This window comes from Aptenodytes patagonicus, chromosome W (assembly GCF_965638725.1).
Source record: "Aptenodytes patagonicus chromosome W, bAptPat1.pri.cur, whole genome shotgun sequence".
Lineage (NCBI taxonomy): Eukaryota > Metazoa > Chordata > Aves > Sphenisciformes > Spheniscidae > Aptenodytes > Aptenodytes patagonicus.
In genome coordinates, this window is record NC_134981.1 from 36,375,961 (window position 1) to 36,395,141 (window position 19,181).

The 19,181-nt window shown below is 46.0% G+C and overlaps 1 protein-coding gene across 1 annotated transcript in view; it reads right to left on the bottom strand.

The window, feature by feature from the left end:
- The window catches only part of LOC143172243 (3',5'-cyclic-AMP phosphodiesterase 4D-like), a 79,755-nt gene extending 73,396 nt beyond the window's left edge, over positions 1–6,359 (bottom strand). Inside the window, exon 1 of the mRNA XM_076361467.1 lies at positions 5,995–6,359. Within this exon, the coding sequence (XP_076217582.1) occupies positions 5,995–6,359 (365 nt within the window). The remainder of the gene's footprint in view (positions 1–5,994) is intronic.
- Between the last annotated feature and the right edge of the window lie 12,822 nt (positions 6,360–19,181).

A 19,181-nucleotide genomic window follows, 5' to 3' on the forward strand; every position in this document is an offset into this window, starting at 1 on the left:
GAGGTGCGGCCTCACCAGTGCCGAGTACAGGGGCACGATCACTTCCCTACTCCTGCTGGCCACACTATTTCTGATACAGGCCAGGATGCCATTGGCCTTCTTGGCCACCTGGGCACACTGCCGGCTCATGTTCAGCCGGCTGTCAACCAGCACCCCCAGGTCCTTTTCTGACAGGCAGCTTTCCAGCCACTCTTCCCCAAGCCTGTAGCGCTGCATGGGGTTGTTGTGGCCGAAGTGCAGGACCCGGCACTTGGCCTTGTTGAACCTCATACAATTGGTCTGGGCCCATCGATCCAGCCTGTCCAGGTCCCTCTGCAGAGCCTTCCTACCCTCGAGCAGATCAACACTCCCGCCCAACTTGGTGTCGCCTGCAAACTTCCTGAGGGTGCACTCCATCCCCTCATCCAGATCATCGATAAAGATATTAAACAAGACCGGCCCCAAAACTGAGCCCTGGGGAACACCGCTCGTGACCGGCCGCCAACTGGATTGAACTCCATTCACCACAACTCTCTGGGCCCGGCCGTCCAGCCAGTTTTTGACCCAGCGCAGAGTCCACCTGTCTAAGCCGTGAGCCGCCAGCTTCTCTAGGAGAATGCTGTGGGAGATGGTGTCAAAGGCCTTGCTGAAGTCCAGGTAGACCACATCCACAGCCTTTCCCTCATCCACTAAGCGGGTCACCTGGTCATAGAAGGAGATCAGGTTGGTCAAGCAGGACCTGCCTCTCATGAATCCGTGCTGGCTAGGCCGTATCCCCTGGTTGTAATAATAATAATAATGATAATGAAAAAAGAATATACCAAACAAGTGATGCACAATGCAATTGCTCACCACCTGCTGACCGATGCCCAGCCAGTCCCCGAGCAGCAGTCGCGGCCCCCTGGCCAGCTTTCCCCAGCTTATATACTGAGCATGCTGTCATATGGTATGGAGTATCCCTTTGGCCAGTTTGGGTCAGCTGTCCCGGCTGTGCGCGCTCCTAGCTCCTCGCTGGCAGGGCATGAGAAGCTGAATAATCCTTGACTAGTGTAAGCACTACTTAGCAACAACTAAAACATCTGTGTGTTATCAACATTATTCTCATCCTAAATCCAAAACACAGCACTATACTAACTTCTAGAAAGAAAATTAACTCTATCCCAGCCGAAACGAGGACAGTATAAATCATAAAGAACATTAATCCAACAATGTTTACAAAGTTGTAAAAATTATTTGTATCTTTGAGGGAGGCTTAGCATATGCCAATTATTGTAACATCTTGGGTGCCAGTACCACTTAGTAGTAAACAAAGCAATAAAATGCTGCCAGACAAGTAAACAACAAAATTCTTAATTAGAGACTGCTACTAAATTCTGAGAGCTGTTTTGATTGGCCTGTAAGTTGGAAAACACTCATCTTCCTTTTCCTTAGGTTGTGTGGAAGTATGTAGGACATAATAGATCAAGAGCAGCTTTTCAAACCAAACAGAAGAACAGGATGGGTTTTAGAATGCATTTTATTGGAGCATACAACAGACTTTTGCCAAGATTTGAAAAGGTACCATCATTTTTTCCAGGCGCTCTATTTGTAGCTACAGAAACCAAGGGCTTATCTAGCTAAATGATTGTAGTTTTATACAGTATTCCAGACTTCAGAAAATCAAGAAACTAACACATAAAACTCCTTTCTTCTCCTAATAGAGAATAAAGCCTCTGGGCCACTAAAATATTACAATGCATTCAACCTTGGATGTTATTTTGGTTTCTTGACCCTTTATTGAGTGGTATAAGGACAAGATTGACACTTCAAGGAAAAAATTGATACTTTGGAGATCTCCACATCTAAGCAATGCAGTGGTGGATGCTACCTCGTTAGACCTATTCCCATACAAAGAATGGAAAGGGAGAGGAAATAGTTTTTCTTGACAGCAACAAATTTTAATGGCCATTTATCAAAGTACAGTATTAAAATAGACAGCTTTAGGGAACAAGCACCAGGATTACTGGATTGCAAAGGCTAACATTGCCTCACCTTTGTGCAGTTGCTTATGTATAAATACAGATGAAAAGTTGGTTTAATGAAGAAACCTAGACCTGTAAATCACTTGAGATAAAATTTACAGGAGACCTATTGTAAAAAAATGATAGTCTGGGAAACCTGATAGAAAAGAAGTCTAAGGTCTAAGAGAGTAGGATGTATCTTAAGGATATATCATCTTGAGAAATTCCATCACTAGTGGAATTAGGACCTATGGTATTTCTTCTCTTTTTTTTTTCCCCTGTCTGAAATTTCAGTAGTGAAAAATAGAACATAGCAAGACGATATGGCAAGATGATTTAATTGACATATGACTAATGCCCTTTAAAAATGCTAAGTTTTTTTTAAAACAACTAAACTCTGAATATAGACCATGTAATAATGAAAACAACTAAACTCTGAATATAGACCATGTAATAATGATAGGTATGTTAGAAGCAAATAGAGGTACCTGAAATTTTTGAAGATAACCAGAATATCAGCTCCATTTATTACACTGAATGTTTTTGCACTATTAACTCAAAAATTATTTGAGTTGAAGTATTTATTCCCCAATTCTACTAGTACTATTTATGATTACATAGTACCTTTTATTCTATGATCTAAAAAAATCACTTTAACACAAATCTGTAATGACTCTATTTCTGTTTATATTTTACACATGAGAAAACAGTGCCACAGAGAGATTAATTGACTTGCCCAAGACCACACAGTAAACAAATGGCAAAAAAAGATCCTAGATAGTCCCAGCTATCTTCTCAACTCCTCTGGCTTTTGTACAGCTCTTGTATATATGAATTTAAAGCACTTACCTTCTAGTTTGAAAATATAGGAATAATCTTGACTTTTAAGAAGAAGACATCAGTCAATGATTCAGATACACTGTTCTATGTAATGAAATGCTATTGTATTCCTTGAAAGAAATATAGTGCTGTACTAAATAAGTTGTGTACAAAGTTACTGTAATGATTATACAGAGCCAGAGGAAGCATTAAAATAGTTATAAACAATATTTCATTTTCCAAACTGCAAGCACATTGTGGTTTTCAACTAATTCAGTTTAGAATTTTTGCTGGTTGATTTTGCCTTTTAAATGTTAACTCTCTTCAGTTTGGGTAATAAAGATGTACTAGTCTGTTCTAATTCTGATTTCAACATATGCAATTCCTTCTCATTTATTTTGAAAAATGTAACTGTTACATATTTTTAAGTTTTCTACAAGTCTTAAAATAGAAGAAACTTCAAAGTTGTATATTTGGCTTCTTAAATGTTCCTTTATGGTTTTCATTGAAGTTTTAAGAATTAGGATATCTTCAGAGCAAAACAAAACAAATTCTAGAAAAACAATGCTATAGATACAAATTTTTCATATTTTAGCCAATAATGTTTAATACTGTCCCTAATACATGATGTGCTTTCTGTACAGTTCTATACAGAATTTTTCCCACTCTCTCATATTCAGAGTAATTTGGGGTTTTCTGAAAGACAAGTTTATCACCCTAGACCATAATAAATCCATGGGAATCTGTTAAGAAATGTTCTTCTGACAAACAGGTTAAATAAGACAGAAATATTAAAAGTCTTAAAATGAAAAAGGAACTGAACTACTTCAAAAAAGGACTGGTGTCTTATTCAGTATTGGGATTTTTGCAAGTTACTTGTTTTACAAGAATACCAAGAAGATATTTTGCTTTGCTTTCCATGAAAAAAGCAGTTGACCCAGAACTTGAAATGAAAGTCCTGGAAAGACCAGGCTTTTCTGATATTTCTTGAATATATTTATAAAGCAATTTGTTACAGTTCACTTTGTGTTTGCATATTATAGCTGTTCGTTTCATTCAAAATGTTTAACTGTGAGAATTTATTTTTGCTAAGAAAGTCATGGAACGGTCAGTTTTACTGAGCTGCTTTACTCCGCTTTCCTTTAGTACTTCTAAAAAGGAGGCACATCTGAAGCATTTTTACCAATCCCATAAAATGAAAATAAAAATCACTGACACCCCCCCGACTTTTAAAGCAGTGTCTTGTCAAAACAACATGGTTGCACTTATAAAAAGAATGGAAGATTAAAAAAAGCAAAATGCTGTTCACAGAGAATTTTAAATTCCTATTTAAATAGGCATCATAAGAATTTTAACTTAAAATTTTAAAATGGCCCCAAAACCCTAACAATAAATAATATGTGTACTTTCTCTTCCCACCTTGACTTGTCATCCCCTCAATAACTAATCACTCATGGAAAAATGCTGAATATACTCAAACCAACCATTACAATTTACAAAAATTAAACTTCTTTGCATTCAGAAAAGAGAAATGCATTCAATCTTAAAGATTGAAAACCCTAGACGCCTAGTGTTTTTTCTATAAAAGAAACAGGAATGCATTGAAAAGAGCTTTAAATTGAACATTTGTTCATTTTTGTAGCATATGATTTGTTCTTTCAAATCTTACATAGTGAAAAAATTATCACCATTAACTTCGGACAAGCATGAGTTCACACAAGTGATACAAAGGTGTAGCAACAGAATAGCTGCATGAAAACCAAAGAGATTAAAAGATAGATTTTAAAGATTACTGATGTGAAAGTGTAGTTTTAATTTAGAAATGCTGAACCTATTTTTATTTCTCAGTTATATATGGAAATGAAGCCAACGTTAGATAGAAATAGAGCAAACACTGCCAGAGAATGTTCAAGTATGTCTTGCTCAGATTTATGGCCAAGGCTCCATAATAAAGAATACAGTGTGTACCACAGAAACACACAAAACAATCTTCGTTCAGAAAGGATTCTATTATTTATTCATCGAGCATATCACGCTATAAAAATCTGATTATCCAGGAAATCAAAAATCTAGAGAGTAAATGAGTATTAAGTATTGTCCCTCTGCCCTCCATTCTCAGCATAAATCCTTTATTCACAATGTCCGCTTAATATTCAAATACAAGCATGGGGCTTTGCACTAAAAGGAAGTGGTTCCAGCTACTAAAAATGAAGACCGAATAATAAATTGATCGTTCAAATACAATATCCTACTGATTTTGACAGAGAATTTGATTTTAAAACAGATGCCTGTGATAGTCATCAAGGGCAAAATAGGCATTGGTGAGCTACACACTGCAAAATAAATCTACATCTCATTTAACAGGGAACAATAGACTAGTAAATGACGGACTCCTCCCTCTGGCTAAGAAACCATTAGCCTATTTTCTCATCTAAGCCCATTCAAATTAGGAGGACCCTAACCCTGGATTTGCCAGACTGTCTCCCACCTCCCAGAGCTCTCATTATTTCAACTTCGTGTGAACAGCACACGAATTTCGTCCTTCCCACTCGGCACCAGCGCTGTAGATTCCCGGGGAGCGGAGGCAGCAAGGGCAGCTCCAGCGAGGTGAGGCAGCCGGGGAGGCAGCGGAACGGAGCCGGGCGGCAGCGGGAAGCGGGGCCGGGGCGGAGCAAAGGGCCCCACGCTGCCGGCCGCCCCGCACTAGTCGCCCCGCTCACGGCTCCTTGCTGGCAAAGACGCGGTCCCGTTCCCACCCACGTGTTTAGCGATTGCTTTTCCATCCATAGACAGGCGTGTGTGGGACGACGTGCCGCCGCCCGTGCCCCGGTCACGGCCCGCTCCAGGCGAGCCTTGCCCGGGGTCCCCGGGGAGGCGAGCTGCCCCGCTCCCCGCAGCTTCCCACGCCGGGCTCCCTAGCACGGCAGCCCATCGCATCCCTCCCGCCGCCGGAGCCCCCGCCCGCCCGCCCCCACCTCCCTTTCGGAGCCTCCGCAGCTGCACGGTGTTCCTTCTCCTTCCCGCCGCGGGGAGCGGGGTCGGTCGGACGGGGGGCCCCGCTGTGCCCACACCTCAGCGGCCACCGCTGGCTCCCCTCCCCGCGGCCGGGAGCAGCCATGGCGGGCAGGAGAGCGACACCCCGCCGCCGCGGCCCCCCCCCCTCACGGCCGGAGCGGTGGGCCAAGCCTTCTCCTACCGTCTGAGTCCCTGGAAAGAGTTGGGCCAGGACATCCGCGATTTCTTCAGGCCGGGCCGGTGGCCGGTCTCCACGGCGTAGGAGGCGCGGTCCATGGCTCGGCAGTAGAGGTATCGCTCCGTGTCGGAGTAGCCGCGGTGCCTCACGCGAGCCCCGGCCAGGCAGCGGCCCAGCAAGGCGGGCGGCGGCGGCGGGCCGCGGGTCTGCTGGTGCTGGAGGAACTGGTGCTGCCGCAGCTGCGACGGGTAGTGCTGCTCGTGCCGCCACAGATGCTTGGGGGCTTTGAGACTCCCGCTGCCGCCGGCGCCGTCGCTGCTGCCGGGCAGCGCGGACAAGCCGCTGCCGCCGCCGCGCTCTGCCTCCATGCTGACGACGGCCGGGCCGGCGGGCCGGGCCGGCGGGCGCCTTCCTCCGGGCAGAGGCGGGGAAGCTGTGCTGAAAAGTTGGACAGCTCCTGCCGCACCGCCCCTCGCTCGAGTGTGGGAGCGGCTGGGGCCGCCGCGCCGCCGAGTCCTCGCGGCCACTCGGGAGGGGAGGCGGGGAAGAGGGGGAGGAAGGAGAGGGAGAGGGGGCTGGCTTCCCGCTCGGAAATATTTAAAGCCGGGCTGGAGCCAGCGTGGGGGAGAGCAGAGCCAGCAGCAGGCTGCGATCAGCGCGGAGAGCGCGCCCGGGGTGTGCAGGAGGCGGGGGAGGGCACGGCGGAGAGCCCGGCCCGGCCCAGCCCAGAGGAGGACAAGGACTAGGACTAGGAGCGAGCGTGGAGGGGCTCTCCCTGCCGCTGCTCCAGCCCGCCTCCTCCCTGGGGTCTCCGGGCGCCCCTCTCCCTTCCTGACGCCGAGGGAGCCAGCGGTACTACACCGGTGTTTCGCTGCTGGCCGGACATGAGTCCTCCCAGAGGGACTCGCCCTGCAAAGCGACGGCAGGTGGCAAAGTTGCTCACACACTAATTCACCGAGAACTTTGTGGTGGGTTAAAAATGGGTTCTTACTCCCTAAACTCCTCCTCCCACCACCCCTTATTCCCTAGATCATACTTTCAATCTTTGCCATATCAGGTTCAGAAATCGTCTATTTCCCAACTTGAAATCTTCCCCTGGTCTGCCATCTTCCCCAATGAGTAAGCTCTCTGCCCCCGCGAGAGTAAGACTGGCTGTAAATCAATGCGAGGAAGGTTTAATTATAGCGATGCTGAGCCTGCTGCTACAGAGAAGCTTTTACATTAGAGACCACAAGTTTCAGGAGTTTGTAACTGCTGCAGAAAAATCATTTAAAGTTAAAATTTACAGAGCAGGAACTTCATCCGAAAAAACATTTTTTAAATTAGTTTTACATTTCAAATTCTTTTGTGCTCATGTACAATCAATAATCCAGAACCAAAGGAAGTTTTTGCTTGAATTTTTTTTTTTAAAGTAGAATTTATATTTGTCCTGTGCCGTAATATTCTAAAAATCTAACACCACTTCTTATTCATGACAAAATTATAATCGCTACACTCCTGACAAAATATGAAAAAGACACATGCAGGTGTTCATTTGAAAACTATTAATATGTATTTGTCTGGTCCTTCTATTCTGTTTGTCAGACTATCAGTACTAAGCAAGAATGCATTGCAAAAATCTCTCTCCTACAGTATCTTTACAAAAACATACATTTTCTTCCAATCAGTGTTCATCTACTTATTAGTTCTGATTAGCTTCATGCACAACTTATATTTCCTCAATCACAAAAATGGTCTTGCCATCCTTTTTCCCTTTCCATCACAGATTTGCAATCATTTTAAACCTCATAAATTTCTTTCTTAATTTCTTATTAATGGAAATGTACACCTATGTCAACCCTTTCACATGTTGATGCATTTTTTTCCATTCTCCATCTTAAAAGTCAGTCTTCCTTCCCAGACATACAGCGCTCCTAAAATCAAGATTCACCCTCTAAGCATGTACATCCAAGCTTCTGTTGGGCAAAACTCCCAGTTCATGTTTTTCCAAGCCAACAGTACTTTCCTAGATAATCCTGTTAATCATCCGTCATCGCTTCATTTTTTCTTTCTTGCCCTAAAAACTTTTGGTCTCACCAACCAATTTCAGACAAGATAATAAGCTGTGATAAATATTGTAAATACTGGAAAAGACCCAAAGTAGTACTTCCTTTGAAGGAAACCTGAGCCTGAACTCATGCATTTATCAAGTTCTGATTCTCCTGCTATTTATCCAGACATACAAGACTAACACCAAACCAGACACCTCAGATGCTGCCACTTTCCCAGCTAGAGCAGGCTGTGACAGTTTTGACGGCATGTATAGGACACAGAGACTGGAAGAAGATGGAAGGAGAAAGACTAAAGTGAGACAAGAGGGGAGAATGATATCCAAAATTAAAAAAGTAATGGGAATAATTGCAATGTGGGATATAGGCATATAGGATGAAAATCCATGAAAAACTCAGAGAAATAACTTTTTCCCCTCTCTTTACCTCCATTCCCATACTGCAATGGGACTGTACTTCACAATCGCTAGTTCCCTCTACTCCCTTAAAATTAGACACAGCTGTGACCAATCTCTCTATAATTTCACAGAATCATAGAAATGCTGTTTGGAAGGGCCCTCGTGAGGTTGTCCAGTCCAACCTCACGCTCAAAATGGGACTATTATCAACACTAGATCACATCAGCCAGGGCTTTGTCCAAATCTCAAAAGCTTCCAACAACAGAAATTCCCCAGCCTCCGTGGATAACCTGCTCCCGTGCTGCACCACATTCCTAATGAAGAATATTTTCCTGATGTTCAACTTGAACCTCCCAGTCAGGGGCCCTTGCCCCTTGTTATATAGCATGCCACTGCTGAGAAGAGCTTAACTTTGTTGTCTTTTGTAACCACCCTTCAAGTAGCTGTAGGCTGCCATTAGATCACCTTTCACCTCCTCCATGGCAGACAAAACAATCTCAGGCCCCTCAAGCGCTCCTCACTGATCATGTGCCGTAGGCCCCAATCATCCTGGTAGTCCTCTCCTGGGCTCCCAGCATTCCCCTTGATCTGCTGGTCACAGTCACTTTGGCACTTAGTTTGCTTTATTTATGATGAGAGTGCATGGTTTGGCTGATATCCACCCTGCAGTCCATTGAAGTCCCCAGGTCCTTTCCAGCAGGGTTGTGACCCAGCCAGTCACTTGCCAGCCTGTGCCAGTGTTTCAGGTTATCCTGTCTAGGTGCCGAACTCTGCACTTCAGCATGGGCTCTGGTATCAACCCCTCATGGTCACGTGCTCATTGCCAGCTGCCAGCCAGATGCTGAGCCACCATTCTCTATGCTTTGATCGCAGCAGTGGAACTAGTTTTCTGCCCACCTAACAGTCTTTTCAAACAGTCCAGATTTCCTGACTGGAATTCAAACCAGTGTTATTTAAGAGTGCGGTCTGTTAAGGGAGATTTGCCAGTATAAAGGGGGGGAGGGGGGGATAAAAAAAGTTGCAATCTCAGACAGAATAATTGAAAAATCCACAATATAAGTAAAGAAATAAGATTACTTTTGAAGCTCTAGAAGCTATATTACATAACTTCCTTCTCCAAGTGGAGGGGCTCGTGGGGAATGTGAAGCTCAAGGGCAGCCTGGGCTGCAGTGACCACGAAATGGTGGAGATCAAGATCCTTAGGGCACTGAGGAGGGCGCACAGCAAGCTCACTACCCTGGACTTCAGGAGAGCAGACTTTGGCCTCTTCAGGGATCTGCTTGGTAGAGTGCCATGGGACAAAGCCCTGGAGGGAAGAGGGGCCCAAGAAAGCTGGGTAATATTCAAGGATCACCTCCTTCAAGCTCAGGAGTGATGCATCCCAACAAAGAGGAAGTCAGACAAAAACACCAGGAGGCCTGCGTGGATGAACAAGGAGCTCCTGGACAAACTCAAACACAAAAAGGAAGCCTACAGAGGGTGGAAGCAAGGACAGGTAGCCTGGGAAGAATACAGAGAAATTGTCCGAGCAGCCAGGGATCAGGTTAGGAAAGCTAAAGCCCTGATAGAATTAAATCTGGCCAGGGACGTCAAGGGCAACAAGAAAAGATTCTATAGGTACGTCGGGGATAAAAGGAAGATGAGGGAAAATGTGGGCCCTCTCCGGAACAAAACAGGAGACCTGGTTACCCGGGACACGGAGAAGGTGGAGGTACTCAATGACTTTTTTGCCTCGGTCTTCACCAGCAAGTGCTCAAGCCTCACCGCCCAAGCCGCAGAAGGCAAAGGCGGGGACTGGGAGAATGAAGAGCCACCCACTGTGGGAGAACATCAGGTTCGAGACCATCTAAGGCACCTGAAGGTGCACAAGTCCATGGGACCCGATGAGATCCATCTGCGGGTCCTGAAGGAACTGGCAGATGAAGTTGCTAAGCCACTATCCATCGTATTTGAGAAGTCATGGCAGTCCGGAGAAGTTCCCACTGACTGGAAAAGGGGAAACATAGAATCATTGAGGTTGGAAAAGACCTCTAAGATCATCGAGTCCAACCGTCAACCCAACACCACCATGTCCACTAAACCATGTCCCTAAGTGCCTCATCTACTCGTCTTTTAAATACTTCCAGGGATGGGGACTCCACCACTTCCCTGGGCAGCCTGTTCCAATGTTTCACCACTCTTTCAGTAAAGAAATTTTTCCTTACATCCAATCTAAACCTCCCCTGGCGCAACTGGAGGCCATTTCCTCTCGTCCTATCGCTAGTTACTTGGGAGAAGAGACCGACACCCACCTCGCTACAACCTCCTTTCAGGTAGTTGTAGAGAGCGATGAGGTCTAACATAACCGATGAGGTCTACATAACCGCCATTTTTAAAAAGGGGAAAAAAGGAAGACCCGGGGAACTACAGGTCAGTCAGCCTCACCTCTGTGCCTGGGAAGATCATGGAACAGATCCTCCTGGAAGCTATGCGAAGGCATATGGGGGACAGGGAGGTGATTCGAGACAGCCAGCATGGCTTCACCAAGGGCAAGTCCTGCCTGACCAACCTAGTGGCCTTCTATGATGGGGTGACTACATCAGTGGACACGGGAAGGGCTACAGATGTTGTCTATCTGGACCTCTGTAAGGCCTTTGACATGGTCCCCCATAACATCCTTCTCTCTAAACTGGAGAGGTATGGATTTGATGGGTGGACTGTCCGGTGGATGAGGAATTGGTTAGATGGTTGCATCCAGAGGGTAGTGGTCAACGGCCCAATGTCCAGATGGAGATCAGTGACGAGTGGCATCCCGCAGGGGTCCGTATTGGGACCGGTACTGTTTAATATCTTCATCCATGCCATAGACAGTGGGATCGAGTGCACCCTCAGCAAGTTTGCAGATGACACCAAGCTGAGTGGTGCAGTCGACACGCCAGAGGGACGGGATGCCATCCAGAGGGACCTGGACAAGCTTGAGAAGTGGGCCTGTGTGAACCTCATGAGGTTCAACAAAACCAAGTACAAGGTCCTGCACCTGGGTCAGGGCAACCCCCGGTATCAATACAGGCTGGGGGATGAAGGGGTTGAGAGCAGCCCTGCCGAGAAGGACTTGGGGGTACTGGTGGATGAAAAGCTGGACATGAGCCAGCAATGTGCGCTCGCAGCCCAGAAGGCCAACCGTATCCTGGGCTGCATCAAAAGAAGTGTGGCCAGCAGGTCGAGGGAGGTGATTCTGCCCCTCTACTCTGCTCTGGTGAGACCCCACCTGGAGTACTGTGTCCAGCTCTGGAGCCCTCAGCATAAGAAAGACATGGACCTGTTGGTCCAGAGGAGGGCCACGAAAATGATCAGGGGTATGGAAAACCTCTCCTATGAGGAAAGGCTGAGAGAGTTGGGGTTGTTCAGCCTGGAGAAGAGGCAGCTTCGGGGAGACCTTATTGCGGCCTATCAGTACTTAAAGGGGGCTTATAAGAAAGATGGGGGCAAACTTTTTAGCAGGGCCTGTTGCGACAGGACAAGGGGGAATGGCTTTAAACTAAAGGGGGGTAGCTTTAGACTAGATATAAGGAAGAAATTTTTTACGCTGAGGGTGGTGAAGCACTGGAACAGGTTGCCCAGAGAGGTGGTGGATGCCCCATCCCTGGAAACATTCAAGGTCAGGTTGGACGGGGCTCTGAGCAACCTGATCTAGTTGCAGATGTCCCTGCCCACGGCAGGGGGTTTGGACTAGATGACCTTTAGAGGTCCCTTCCAACCCAAACAATTCTATTCTATGATTCTATGATTCTATATCAGAAGAAACAGTGATACTGAGTAAGAGATATTTGATGATGCAAAGGCCTTCAAAGAGTGATCCAAACAAGACTACATAACTGTATGTATTTTAACTGTATGTGATATTATGACTAATCGAGAAAAATACAGACTCATAATACTGAGCAAGACCTAAAGATTCTCCATGTCAATAACCCACGAGAAGCCTGCCTTTGAAAAAAGAAAGATGAAGGCACGTGAGAATAACCAATGAACAACTTCAGGAAATAAAAAATTTATGATAAAAGATTAATTAAAACAACCAGTTAAAGTTTTCATGTGGTCCTTGACTGCCCGTCACTCAGAGAACCCAGTTCTGAAGTCAGCTTCTAATGTATATCTCACAGTCGCTACACGATGACCTTGGCAAGTCATTGATGAAACTAGGCTGGATGTTCAGAGGGAGGGTCCCCTGTACACATCATGCAACTGATGCTACATGGAGTAAGTGGGTCGCACTGATCACACAATGGGCTCGAATAGGAAACCCCAGTCGCCCAGGAATCCTGGAAGTGATCATGGATTGGCCAGTGGGCAAAGATTTTGGAATATTGCCAGAGGAGGAGGTGATGTGTGCTGAAGAGGCCCCAATGTATAATGAACTACCAGAAAATGAGAAGCAATGTGCCCTGTTCACTGATGGGTCCTGTCGTCTTGTGGGAAAGCATCGGAGGTGGAAGGCTGCTGTATGGAGTCCTATGCGACAAGTTGTAGAAACTGCTGAAGGAGAAGGTGAATCGAGCCAATTTGCAGAAGTAAAGGCCATCCAGCTGGCTTTAGACATTGCTGACCGAGAAAAGTGGCCAGTGCTCTGTCTCTATACTGACTCATGGATGGTGGCAAATGCCCTGTGGGGGTGGTTGCAGCAATGGAAGCGGAGCAACTGGCAGCGCAGAGGCAAACCCATCTGGGCTGCCGCATTGTGGCAAGATATTGCTGCCCGGGTGGAGAACCTGGTTGTAAAAGTCCGTCACGTAGATGCCCACATACCCAAGAGTCGGGCCACTGAAGAACATCAAAACAGCCAGCAGGTGGATCAGGCTGCTAAGATTGAAGTGGCTCAGGTGGATCTGGACTGGCAACAGAAGGGTGAATTATTTCTAGTTCGGTGGGCCCATGACACCTCAGGTCACCAAGGAAGAGATGCAACATATAGATGGGCTCGTGATCGAGGGGTGGACTTGACCATGGACACTGTTGCGCAGGTTATCCATGAATGCGAAACATGCGCTGCGATCAAGCAAGCCAAGCGGTTCAAGGCCCTCTGGTATGGAGGACGATGGCTGAAATATAAATATGGGGAGGCCTGGCAGATCGATTATATCACACTCCCACAAACCCGCCAAGGCAAGCGCCACGTGCTTACAATGGTGGAGGCAACCACCGGATGGCTGGAAACATATCCCATGCCCCATGCCACTGCCCGGAACACTATCCTGGGCCTTGAAAAGCAAGTCCTATGGCGACATGGCACCCCAGAAAGAATTGAGTCAGACAACGGGACTCATTTCCGAAACAACCTCATAGACACCTGGGCCAAAGAGCACGGCATTGAGTGGGTGTATCACATCCCCTCTCATGCACCAGCCTCTGGGAAAATTGAACGATACAATGGACTGTTAAAGACTACACTGAGAGCAATGGGTGCTGGGACGTTCAAACATTGGGATACGCATTTAGATCAGGCCACCTGTTTAGTCAACACTAGGGGATCTGCCAATCGAGCAGGCCCTGCCCAGTCAGAACTTTTACGTACTGTAGATGGGAATAAAGTCCCTGTAGTGCACATGAAAAATATGCTGGGGAAGACAGTCTGGGTTATTCCTGCCTCGGGCAGAGGCAGACCCATCCATGGGATTGCTTTTGCTGAAGGACCTGGGTGCACTTGGTGGATAATGCGGAAGGATGGGGAAGTCCGATGTGTACCTCAAGGGGATTTGATTTTGGGTGAGAATAGCCAATGATCTGAAATATGTGATGTTAAGTACTAATTATAGTTATAATAGTTATACTAATAATACACAGATATACTAATCATACTAATAATATTATATGCCATACTAATGTTATTACAATAAGAATCACCCAGACTAATGAAGAATAACTTCAGTGAAACCAAGCAAAGCACAGTGATGATGGTACCAGAACTGACTTCAACATGAAACAATCCAACACCACATACCATCTCCATTTTTCCTGCCCTGAAAGATTATTATGACAGATGGAGCCCGAAGTCATGGACTAAATGAACTCACCGAACATTTTAGAGGGATGGCCCACAGACGAAGGGAATGATATCTGTGTGTGTGTGTGTGTGTATATATATATATATATAAAAAAAAAAGGGGTGGTGATTAATGAAAATGTACTGGAAAATGTGAGACTTGAGCATGACGCAGATGGTATAGAATAAGGGGTGGATATTGTCCTGGTTTCGGCAGGGATAGTGTTAATTTCCTTTCTAGTAGCTGGTACAGTGTTTTGGATTTAGGATGAGAACAAAGTTGATAATGCACCGATGTTTTAGTTGTTGCTAGGTAATGCTTACACTAGTCAAGGACTTTTCAGCTTCCCATGCTCTACCGACTGAGAAGGCTGGAGGTGCACAAGAAGCTGGGAGGGGGCACAGCCAAACTGGCCAAAGGGACATTCCATACCATGTGACGTCATGTGCAGTATATAAACTGGGGAAAGCTGGCCGGGGGGGCCACTGCTCGGGGACTGGCTGGGCATCGGTCGGCGGGTGGTGAGCAATTGTACTGTGCATCACTTGTTTTGTGTATTATTATTATTATTATCATATTATTATTATCATTTTATTTCAATTATTAAACTGTTTTTATCTCAACCCATGAGTTTTTCTCACTTGTGCTCTTCCAATTCTCTCCCCCATCCCACCGGGGTTGGTGGGGAGTGAGCGAGCGGCTGCGTGGTGCTTAGTTGCCGACTGAAATTAAACCACGACAGGGAACAAAATGGTGCAGTTTGTCCTTCTATACTCTACTTCTGTTATTTTTATTTTTCACATTTAAATATGCAGAATAACTAGAAATTTTCCAGTTTCTCCCTTTTGTCTCTTCATAGAACCAATTAAAATTGTCCCAGCCCACCACACTTTCAGTAAGTCCTAACAAAAAAGGCTTCTTATTTTGATGCCTCCAAAAGACAGTTTGTGAGTTACCTGCCTCTGCCTTGTCAGTCCTGAGGTGGAAGAATAAAGGGGGCTCAAACTTGCTCTATGGGTTAGCACTCCAATCTCAGATCCTGCATTCTAGAAAACTATTTGTTTTTCAGATCTATCTGCTTTTCTTATTGCTATTTATACTGTGCTTCTGGTCTCATTTCCCCTTTTTTTTTTAAATTCAGGATACTCTACCAACAGCTCAATTACTAATGACTTCACCTTTTCTTTTTCAGAATAGAAAATAATGGAAGTCTTTAAATTTGACAGAATTTCACTATGATATGTGGCCCTCGTGAATAGCAGGCTTTCTTTGGTATAACTTTCGAGCTTCACAGTCGCTCCAGGTTCCTAGCTGTTGGCTTGCACCTATGCTTTTCAGACTTGCTTATAGAATCATAGAATCTTTGAGGTTGGAAAAGACCTCTAAGATCATTGAGTCCAACCGTCAACCCAACACCACCATGTCCACTAAACCATGTCCCTAATTGCCGCATCTACACGTCTTTTAAATACCTCCAGGGATGGGGACTCCACCACTTCCCTGGGCAGCCTGTTCCAATGTTTCACCACTCTTTCAGTAAAGAAATTTTTCCTTACATCCAATCTAAACCTCCCCTGGCGCAACTTGAGGCCGTTTCCTCTCGTCCTATCGCTTGTTACTTGGGAGAAGAGACCGACACCCACCTCGCTACAACCTCCTTTCAGGTAGTTGTAGAGAGCGATGAGGTCTCCCCTCAGCCTCCTTTTCTCCAGACTGAACAGTCCCAGTTCCCTCAGCCGCTCCTCATAAGACTTGTTCTCCAGACCCCTCACCAGCCTCGTTGCCCTTCTCTGGACACGCTCCAGCACCTCGACGTCCTTCTTGTAGTGAGGGGCCCAAAACTGAACACAGTATTCGAGGTGCGGCCTCACCAGGGCCGAGTACAGGGGCACGATCACTTCCCTACTCCTGCTGGCCACACTATTTCTGATACAGGCCAGCATGCCATTGGCCTTCTTGGCCGCCTGGGCACACTGCCGGCTCATGTTCAGCCGGCTGTCGACCAACACCCCCAGGTCCTTTTCCGCCAGGCAGCTTTCCAGCCACTCTTCCCCAAGCCTGTAGCGCTGCATGGGGTTGTTGTGGCCGAAGTGCAGGACCCGGCACTTGGCCTTGTTGAATCTCATACAGTTGGCCTCAGCCCATCGATCCAGCCTGTCCAGGTCCCTCTGCAGAGCCTTCCTACCCTCGAGCAGATCAACACTCCCGCCCAACTTGGTGTCGTCTGCAAACTTCCTGAGGGTGCACTCCATCCCCTCATCCAGATCTTTGATAAAGATATTAAACAAGACCGGCCCCAAAACTGAGCCCTGGGGAACACCGCTCGTGACCGGCCGCCAACTGGATTGAACTCCATTCACCACAACTCTCTGGGCCCGGCCGTCCAGCCAGTTTTTGACCCAGCGCAGAGTACACCTGTCTAAGCCATGAGCCGCCAGCTTCTCTAGGAGAATGCTGTGGGAGACGGTGTCAAAGGCCTTGCTGAAGTCCAGGTAGACCACATCCACAGCCTTTCCCTCATCCACTAGGCGGGTCACCTGGTCATAGAAGGAGATCAGGTTGGTCAAGCAGGACCTGCCTTTCATGAATCCGTGCTGGCTAGGCCGGATCCCCTGGTTGTCCTGCTCATGCCTTGTGAGCGCCCTCAAGATGAACCGCTCCATAATCTTCCCTGGCACCGAGGTCAGGCTGACAGGCCTGTAGTTCCCCGGATCCTCCTTCCGGCCCTTCTTGTAGATGGGCGTCACATTGGCAAGCCTCCAGTCGTCCGGGACCTCCCCCGTTAACCAGGACTGCTGATAAATGATGGACAGCGGCTTGGCGAGCTCCTCCGCCAGCTCCCTCAGCACTCTCGGGTGGATCCCATCCGGCCCCATAGACTTGTGAGCGTCCAGGTGGCGTAGCAGGTCATTGACTGCTTCCTCTTGGATTACGGGGGGTTCATCCTGCTCGCCGTCCCTGTCTTCCAGCTCGGGGGGCCGAGTACCCTGAGGATAACTGGTCTGCCTGTTAAAGACTGAGGCAAAGAAGGCATTGAGTACCTCAGCCTTTTCCTCATCTTCAGTGACAATGTTCCCCCCTGCATCCAATAAAGGATGGAGATTCTCCTTGGCTCTCTTCTTGTCATTAATATATTTGTAAAAACTTTTTTTGTTGTCTTTGACGACAGCGGCCAGATTGCGTTCTAGCTGGGCTTTTGCCTTTCTCATTTCTTCTCTGCACGACCTAACGAGATCCCTGTACTCTTCTTGAGTCGCCTGCCCTTTCTTCCACAAGTGGTAAACTCTCCTTTTTCTCCTGAGTCATTTCATGGTCCTACCTGCTGGTTTAGAACATTATTTGGATCTCTTATAGGATGTTAGACCAGTCATCTTCCTTTCCTATATAAGATCCAGAAAGGTAATGAAAGCAATTACACATTGTAACAGATGATTAATTATTTTGGACATTGCATAAACAGAACTAATTTCTGTTAGCTGTCTTATCAGATCATATAGCATCATCCTAATCAGGACATTTTGCTGTAAAATGTAATATTAATGTTGGGGAATTTTTATGGTACCCCTCAAGGCAAATTAAACACACGTTTGTGCTTAAATATAAAAGAAAAATTAATGAACAATGCATTGGGCAGAGTCCTACCGCCATAAGCGGTTCTACAAGGAGTCTGCAAAGATGCGTCACAAGCAGATTCCTTATATACACTGGCACCAGCACCAATCCCCTGAGCGGTTGCATGGGGCACCTCAGCCGGGCCCTGGGTCCATCCCCCAGCCCAGCTCTGCTGCCCAAAGGTGGCCCCTGAGCACTCGCATTCCAGGATGGCTACAAGACAATGCTGAGGCTGTTTCTTATCTCATCACCCAGGGAAACTTCACTCCCTTGCAGTGAGTCTGTCTCTGGCATTCCTGATTCCAGCCAGTTTAACCCCTTCTTGCAGTTGGGCCTTCTTGCCCTCCATGCCAGATCATTCCTCGGTCACAAATTACCACTGCTGAGCAGTTACAATTTGAATTTCCCCTTTAATGATTATTATTATTTAATTATTATTATTATTATTTATTATTATTATTATTAGGGCTCACCTGAAGAAAGCCAATGCAGCAATATCAAAGTGAAACTTAGGCTCTTAAATAAACACAGACTACAACTGATTGCAATGTTATTTTTAAAAATGAACTAATATACTCAATATTTTTGGCCAAGGGATTGAAAAAAACATCAAATTTTCTATGAGATGGGGGATATTTTTTCAGCATATATGCTGTGTTTTTTCTGATAAATTTTGAAGTACCAAGCCTTGAGAAAACTGATTTCAAAATGTAAGTGGACTGTTGAAAATACATAGAGGCAATACTGCCCAATTTCTCCGTTAAGTAAATAAATTATTGAGTTTTCTACATATGAAGTTTGAAACTTAAAGAAAGGCTATCACACTCTTGTCTACATTCTTTTCACTGCATGTTCTTTATAAATAGTGTCACTTAATAGCCAACTTCCATCTCTTTCTGGGGCAGAACATTGCATATCATTGATTTCCCAGTAGGGATCTACATTACATGACACATGCTGAGACCTAGATATTGCTTAGTAACAATAGTCTCTGAACAGCAACATAAAAGCAAATGAACTAGGGTAAGAGGGGAAGACTTTAGACATGGATAGTGAAGAAAAATTTTAATCATATTGTTATATACCTACAAGCATCTACTTCTGGCCTTTTC